This window comes from Carcharodon carcharias, chromosome 8 (genome assembly GCF_017639515.1).
Source record: "Carcharodon carcharias isolate sCarCar2 chromosome 8, sCarCar2.pri, whole genome shotgun sequence".
Classification (NCBI taxonomy): domain Eukaryota; kingdom Metazoa; phylum Chordata; class Chondrichthyes; order Lamniformes; family Lamnidae; genus Carcharodon; species Carcharodon carcharias.
Window position 1 is genome coordinate 113,440,612 of NC_054474.1, and position 7,481 is coordinate 113,448,092.

The 7,481-nt window shown below is 61.9% G+C and overlaps 1 protein-coding gene across 1 annotated transcript; it reads right to left on the reverse strand.

Annotated features, from left to right (window-relative positions):
* Window positions 1-400: 400 nt before the first annotated feature.
* On the reverse strand, window positions 401-6,192 carry LOC121281481 (trichohyalin-like; the record flags this gene model as incomplete). The annotated part of the gene is made up of 3 exons (XM_041194426.1): window positions 401-460; window positions 1,754-1,810; window positions 6,109-6,192. Coding segments are annotated over 3 exons (201 nt in total), but the record flags the coding sequence as incomplete, so codon positions are not given.
* Window positions 6,193-7,481: the final 1,289 nt, after the last annotated feature.

Consider the following 7,481-nt stretch of genomic DNA (forward strand, 5'->3'; position numbering starts at 1 on the left):
GTAACTCCCTCCAGCTCTGCCATACCTGCATCTCTCTCTGCCGTGACTGCCCCTCTCTCTGCCGTACCTGCCCCTCTCTCTGCCGTGACTGCCCCTCTCTCGGCCGTACCTTCATCTCTATCGGCCGTACCTGCCTCTCTTTCTGCCGTAACTACCTCTATTTGTGCCGTAACTGCCTCTCTCTCGGCCGTACCTGCCTCTCTCTCTGCCGCGGCTGCCTCTCTCTCTGCTGTAACTGTCTCTCTTTCTGCCGTAACTACCTCTATTTGTGCTGTAACTGCCCCTCTCTCTGCCGGACCTGCCTCTCTCTCTGCCAGACCTGCCCCTCTCTCTGCCAGACCTGCCACTCTCTCTGCCGAATCTGCCCCTCTCACTGCCGTACCTGCCCCTCACTCTGCCGTACCTGCCCCTCTCTCTGCCGTACCTGCCCCTCTCTCTGCCGTACCTGCCCCTCTCTCTGCCGTGACTGCCCCTCTCTCTGCCAGACCTGCCCCTCTCTCTGCCAGACCTGCCCCTCTCTCTGCCGTACCTGCCTCTATCTCGGCCGTACCTGCCTCTCTCTCGGCCGTACCTGCCTCTCTCTCGGCCGTGCCTGCCTCTCTCTCGGCCGTAACTGCCTCTCTTTCTGCCGTAACTACCTCTATTTGTGCCGTAACTGCCTCTCTCTCGGCCATACCTGCCTCTCTCTCAGGCGTACCTGCCTCTCTCTCGGGCGTACCTGCCTCTCTCTCGGCCGTAACTACCTCTATTTGTGCCGTAACTGCCTCTCTCTCGGGCGTACCTGCCTCTCTCTTGGGCGTACCTGCCTCTCTCTCGGGCGTACCTGCCTCTCTCTCGGGCGTACCTGCCTCTCTTTCTGCCTTAACTACCTCTATTTGTGCTGTAACTGCCCCTCTTTCTGCCAGAGCTACCCCTCTCTCTGCCGTACCTGCCCCTCTCTCTGGCCTACCTGCCCCTGTCTCTGGCGTGCCTGCCCCTCTCTCTGCCGTAACTGCATCTCTCTCAGCCGTACCTGCCTCTCTCTCGGCCGTACCTGCCCCTCTCTCTGTCATACCTGCCCCTCTCTCTTCCATAACTGCCTCTGTCTCTGCCGTACATGCCTCTCTCTCTGCCGTAACTGGCTCTCTCTTGGCCGTCCCTGCCTCTCTCTCGGACGTACCTGCCTCTCTCTCGGCCGTACCTGCCTCTCTCTCGGCCGTACCTGCCTCTCTCTCTGCCGTAACTGCCTCTCTCTCTCCCGTAACTGCCTCTCTCTCTGCCGTACCTGCCCCTCTCTCTGCCGTGACTGCCCCGCTCTCTGCCGTACCTGCCCCTCTCTCTGCCGTACCTGCCCCTCTCTCTGCCGTACCTGCCTCTCTCTCAGCCGTAACTGCCTCTCTTTCTGCCGTAACTGCCTCTCTCTCGGGCGTACCTGCCTCTCTCTCGGGCGTACCTGCCTCTCTCTCGGGCGTACCTGCCCCTCTCTCTGGCCTACCTGCCCCTGTCTCTGGCGTGCCTGCCCCTCTCTCTGCTGTAACTGCATCTCTCTCAGCCGTACCTGCCTCTCTCTCGGCCGTACCTGCCCCTCTCTCTGGCGTCCCTGCCCCTCTCTCTGGCCTACCTGCCCCTGTCTCTGGCGTGCCTGCCTCTCTCTCTGCCGTAACTGCATCTCTCTCTGCCGTAACTGCCTCTCTCTCTGCCGTAACTGCCTCTCTCTCTGGCATAACTGCCTCTCTCTCTGCCGTAACTGCCTCTCTCTCTGCCGTACCTGTCTCTCTCTCTGCCTCAATTTCCTCTCTCTCTGCCGTAACTGCCTCACTCTCTGCCGTAACTGCCTCTCTCTCTGCCGTAACTGCCTCTCTCTCTGCCGTAACTGCCTCTCGCTCTGCCGTACCTGCCTCTCTCTCTGCCGTAACTGCCTCTCTCTCTGCCGTAACTGCCTCTCTCTCTGCCGTAACTGCCTCTCTCTCTGCCGTACCTGCCTCTCTCTCTGCCGTACCTGCCTCTCTCTCTGCCGTACCTGCGTCTCTTTCGGCCGTACCTGCCTCTCCCTCGGCCGTCCCTGCCTCTCTCTCTGCCCTACCTGCCTCTCCCTCAGCCGTACCTGCCTCTCTCTCTGCGGTCAGTGCCTGCAGCTCTGCCATATCTGCTTCTCTCTCTGCCGTAGCTGCCTGTCTCTCTGCCGGACCTGTCCGTCTCTCTGCCAGAGCTACCTCTCTCTCTCCCAGAGCCGTCCCACCCTCTGCCAGATCTGCCTCTCTCTCGGCCGCGGCCGCCTCTCTCTCAGCCATACTTGCCTCTCTCTCTGCCGTACCTGCCTCTCTCTTGGCCGTACCTGCCTCTCTTTCTGCGGTTCCTGCCTCTATGTCGGCTGTGCCTGCCTCTCTCTCTGCCGTAACTGCCTCTCTCTCTGCCGTAACTGCCTCTCTCTCTGCGGTAACTGCCTCTCTCTCTGCAGTAACTCCCTCCAGCTCTGCCGTACCTGCCCCTCTCTCTGCCGGACCTGCCCCTCTCTTTGCCAGACCTGCCCCTCTCTCTGCCGGACCTGCCCCTCTCTCTGCCGTACCTGCCTCTCTCTCTGCCGTACCTGCCCCTCTCTCTGCCGTACCTGCCTCTCTCTCTGTCGTACCTGCATCTCTCTCTGCCGTGACTGCCCCTCTCTCTGCCGTGACTGCCCCTCTCTCTGCCGGACCTACCCCTCTCTCTGCCGGACCTACCCCTCTCTCTACCGGACCTGCCCCTCTCTCTGCCGTACCTGCCCCTCTCTCTGCTGGACCTGCCCCTCTCGCTACCATACCTGCCCCTCTCTCTGCCGTACCTGCCCCTCTCTCTGCCGTACCTGCCTCTCTCTCGGCCGTACCTGCCCTTCTCTCGGCCGTACCCGCCTCTCTCTCGGCCGTACCCGCCACTTTCTCGGCCGTACCCGCCTCTCTCTCGGCCGTACCCGCCTCTCTCTCGGCCGTACCCGCCTCTCTCTCGGCCGTACCCGCCTCTCTCTCGGCCGTACCCGCCTCTCTCTCGGCCGTAACTGCCTCTCTCTCGGCCGTACCTGCCTCTCTCTTTGCCGCGGCTGCACCTCTCTCGGCCGTAACTGCCTCTCTTTCTGCAGTAACTACCTCTATTTTCCTCTCTCTCGGCCGTGCCTGCCTCTCTCTCTGCCGCGGTTGCCTCTTTCTCTGTCGCGGCTGCCTCTCTCTCTGCCGTAACTGCCTCTCTTTCTGCCGTAACTACCTCTATTTGTGCCTTAACTGCCCCTCTCTCTGCCAGAGCTACCCCTCTCTCTTCCAGTGCTACCCCTCTCTCTGCTGGACCTGCCCCTCTCTCCGCCGTACCTGCCCTTCTCTCTGTCGTACCTGACCCTCTCTCTGCCGTACCTGACCCTCTCCCTGCCGTACCTGCCCCTCTCTCTGGCGTACCTGCCCATCTCTCTGGCGTACCTGCCCCTCTCTCTGGCGTACCTGCCCCTCTCTCTGCCGTACCTGCCCCTCCCTCTGCCGTACCTGCCCCTCTCTCTGGCGTACCTGCCCCTCTCTCTGGCGTACATGCCCCTCTCTTGGTCGTACCTGCCCCTCTCTCTGGCGTACATGCCCCTCTCTCTGCCGTAACTGCCTCACACTGCCACAATTGCCTCTCTCTCTGCCATGCCTGCCTCCATCTGTGGCGTCCCTGCCTCCATCTCTGGCGTCCCTGCCTCTCTCTCTGCCGTACCTGCCTCTCTCTCTGCCGTACCTGCCCCTCTCTCTGCCGTGACTGCCCCTCTCTCTGCCAGACCTGCCCCTCTCTCTGCCGGACCTGCCCCTCTCTCTGCCGGACCTGCCCCTCTCTCTGCCGTACCTGCCCCTCTCTCTGCCGTACCTGCCCCTCTCTCTGCCGTGACTGCCCCTCTCTCTGCCAGACCTGCCCCTCTCTCTGCCGGACCTACCCCTCTCTCTGCCGGACCTGCCCCTCTCTCTGCCGGACCTGCCCATCTCTCTGCCGGACCTGCCCATCTCTCTGCCGGACCTGCCCCTCTCTCTGCCGGACCTGCCCCTCTCTCTGCCGTACCTGCCTCTCTCTCGGCTGTACCTGCCTCTCTCTCGGCCGTGCCTGCCTCTCTCTCGGGCGTACCTGCCTCTCTCTCGGGCATACCTGTCTCTCTCTCGGCCGTACCTATCTCTGTTTCTGCCGTAACTACCTCTATTTGTGCTGTAACTGCCCCCCTCTCTGCCAGAGCTACCCCTCTCTCTGCCAGAGCTACCCCTCTTTCGGCCGGACCTGTCCCTCTCTCTGTCGTACCTGCCCCTCTCTCTGGCGTACCTGCCCCTCTCTCTGGCGTGCCTGCCCCTCTCTCTGCAGTACCTGCCCCTCTCTCTGCCGTAACTGCCTCACTCTCTGCCGTACCTGCCTCCCTCTCGGCCGCGGCTGCCTCCCTCTCGGCGGCGGCTGCCTCTCTATCGGCCGCGGCTGCCTCTCTCTCGGCCGCGGCTGCCTCTCTCTCTGCCGTAACTGCCTCCAGCTCTGCCGTCACTGCCTCTCTCTCTCTGCCGCGACTGCCCTTCTCTCTGCCGTACCTGCCTCTCTCTCTGCCGTACCTGCCTCTCTCTCTGCCATACCTGCCTCTCTCCCTGCCGTCCCTGCCTCTCTGTTCCTGCCGTCCCTGCCTCTCTCTCTGCCGTACCTGCCTCTCTCTCGGCCGTACCTGCCTCTCTCTCGGCCGTACCTGCCTCTCTCTCGGCCGTACCTGCCTCTCTCTCGGCCGTACCTGCCTCTCTCTCGGCCGTACCTGCCTCTCTCTCGGCCGTACCTGCCTCTCTCTCGGCCGTAACTGGTTCTCTTTCTGCCGTAACTACCTCTATTTTGCCGTAACTGCCTCTCTCTCGGCTGTTCCTGCCTCTCTCTCGGGCGTACCTGCCTCTCTCTCTGCCACGGCTGCCTCTCTCTCTGCCGTAACTGCCTCTCTTTCTGCCTTAACAACCTCTATTTTTGCCGTAACTGCCTCTCTCTCTGCCGTAACTGCCTCACTCTCTGCCGCAATTTCTTCTCTCTCTGTCATCCCTGCCTCTTTCTCTGGCGTCCCTGCCGTACCTGCCTCTCTCTCTGCCGTACCTGCCTCTCTCTCTGCCGTACCTGCCTCTCTCTCAGCCGTACCTGCCTCTCTCTCTGCCACAATTGTCTCTCTCTCTGCCATACCTGCCTCCATCTGTGGCGTCCCTGCCTCTCTCTCAGGCGTACCTGCCCCTCTCTCTGCCGTACCTGCCCCTCTCTCTGCCGTACCTGCGCTCTCTCTGCCGTACCTGCCCCTGTCTCTGCCATACCTGCCTCCCTCTTGGCCGTGGCTGCCTCTCTCTCAGCCGCGGCTGCCTCTCTTTCTGCCGGATCTGCCCCTCTCTCTGCCGTACCTGCCTCTCTCTCTGCCGTAACTGCCTCTCGCTCTGCTGTACCTGCCTCTCTCTCTGCCGTAACTGCCTCTCTCTCTGCCGTAACTGCCTCTCTCTCTGCCGTACCTGCCCCTCTCTCTGCCGTGACTGCCCCTCTCTCTGCCGTACCTGCCCCTCTCTCTGCCGTACCTGCCCCTCTCTCTGCCGTACCTGCCCCTCTCTCAGCCGTAACTGCCTCTCTTTCTGCCGTAACTGCCTCTCTCTCGGGCGTACCTGCCTCTCTCTCGGGCGTACCTGCCTCTCTCTCGGGCGTACCTGCCTCTCTCTCGGCCGTACCTGCCTCTCTTTCTGCCTTAACTACCTCTATTTGTGCTGTAACTGCCCCTCTTTCTGCCAGAGCTACCCCTCTCTCTGCCGTACCTGCCCCACTCTCTGGCCTACCTGCCCCTGTCTCTGGCGTGCCTGCCCCTCTCTCTGCTGTAACTGCATCTCTCTCAGCCGTACCTGCCTCTCTCTCGGCCGTACCTGCCCCTCTCTCTGGCGTCCCTGCCCCACTCTCTGGCCTACCTGCCCCTGTCTCTGGCGTGCCTGCCTCTCTCTCTGCCGTAACTGCATCTCTCTCTGCCGTAACTGCCTCTCTCTCTGCCGTAACTGCCTCTCTCTCTGGCATAACTGCCTCTCTCTCTGCCGGACCTGTCTCTCTCTCTGCCATACCTGCCTCTCTCGGCCGTACCTGCCTCTATCTCGGCCGTACCTGCCTCTCTCTCTGCCGTAACTGCATCTCTCTCTGCCGTAACTGCCTCTCTCTCTGCCGTAACTGCCTCTCTCTCTGGCATAACTGCCTCTCTCTCTGCCGTAACTGCCTCTCTCTCTGCCGTACCTGTCTCTCTCTCTGCCTCAATTTCCTCTATCTCTGCCGTAACTGCCTCTCTCTCTGCCGTAACTGCCTCTCTCTCTGCCGTAACTGCCTCTCTCTCTGCCGTAACTGCCTCTCGCTCTGCTGTACCTGCCTCTCTCTCTGCCGTAACTGCCTCTCTCTCTGCCGTAACTGCCTCTCTCTCTGCCGTACCTGCCCCTCTCTCTGCCGTGACTGCCCCTCTCTCTGCCGTACCTGCCCCTCTCTCTGCCGTACCTGCCCCTCTCTCTGCCGTACCTGCCCCTCTCTCAGCCGTAACTGCCTCTCTTTCTGCCGTAACTGCCTCTCTCTCGGGCGTACCTGCCTCTCTCTCGGGCGTACCTGCCTCTCTCTCGGGCGTACCTGCCTCTCTCTCGGCCGTACCTGCCTCTCTTTCTGCCTTAACTACCTCTATTTGTGCTGTAACTGCCCCTCTTTCTGCCAGAGCTACCCCTCTCTCTGCCGTACCTGCCCCACTCTCTGGCCTACCTGCCCCTGTCTCTGGCGTGCCTGCCCCTCTCTCTGCTGTAACTGCATCTCTCTCAGCCGTACCTGCCTCTCTCTCGGCCGTACCTGCCCCTCTCTCTGGCGTCCCTGCCCCACTCTCTGGCCTACCTGCCCCTGTCTCTGGCGTGCCTGCCTCTCTCTCTGCCGTAACTGCATCTCTCTCTGCCGTAACTGCCTCTCTCTCTGCCGTAACTGCCTCTCTCTCTGGCATAACTGCCTCTCTCTCTGCCGTAACTGCCTCTCTCTCTGCCGTACCTGTCTCTCTCTCTGCCTCAATTTCCTCTCTCACTGCCGTAACTGCCTCTCTCTCTGCCGTAACTGCCTCTCTCTCTGCCGTAACTGCCTCTCTCTCTGCCGTAACTGCCTCTCGCTCTGCTGTACCTGCCTCTCTCTCTGCCGTACCTGCCTCTCTCTCTGCCGTACCTGCCTCTCTCTCTGCCGTACCTGTGTCTCTTTCGGCCATACCTGCCTCTCCCTCGGCCGTCCCTGCCTCTCTCTCTGCCCTACCTGCCTCTCCCTCAGCTGTACCTGCCTCTCTCTCTGCGGTCAGTGCCTGCAGCTCTGCCATATCTGCTTCTCTCTCTGCCGTAGCTGCCTGTCTCTCTGCCGGACCTGTCCGTCTCTCTGCCAGAGCTACCTCTCTCTCTCCCAGAGCCGTCCCACCCTCTGCCAGATCTGCCTCTCTCTCGGCCGCGGCCGCCTCTCTCTCAGCCATACTTGCCTCTCTCTCTGCCGTACCTGCC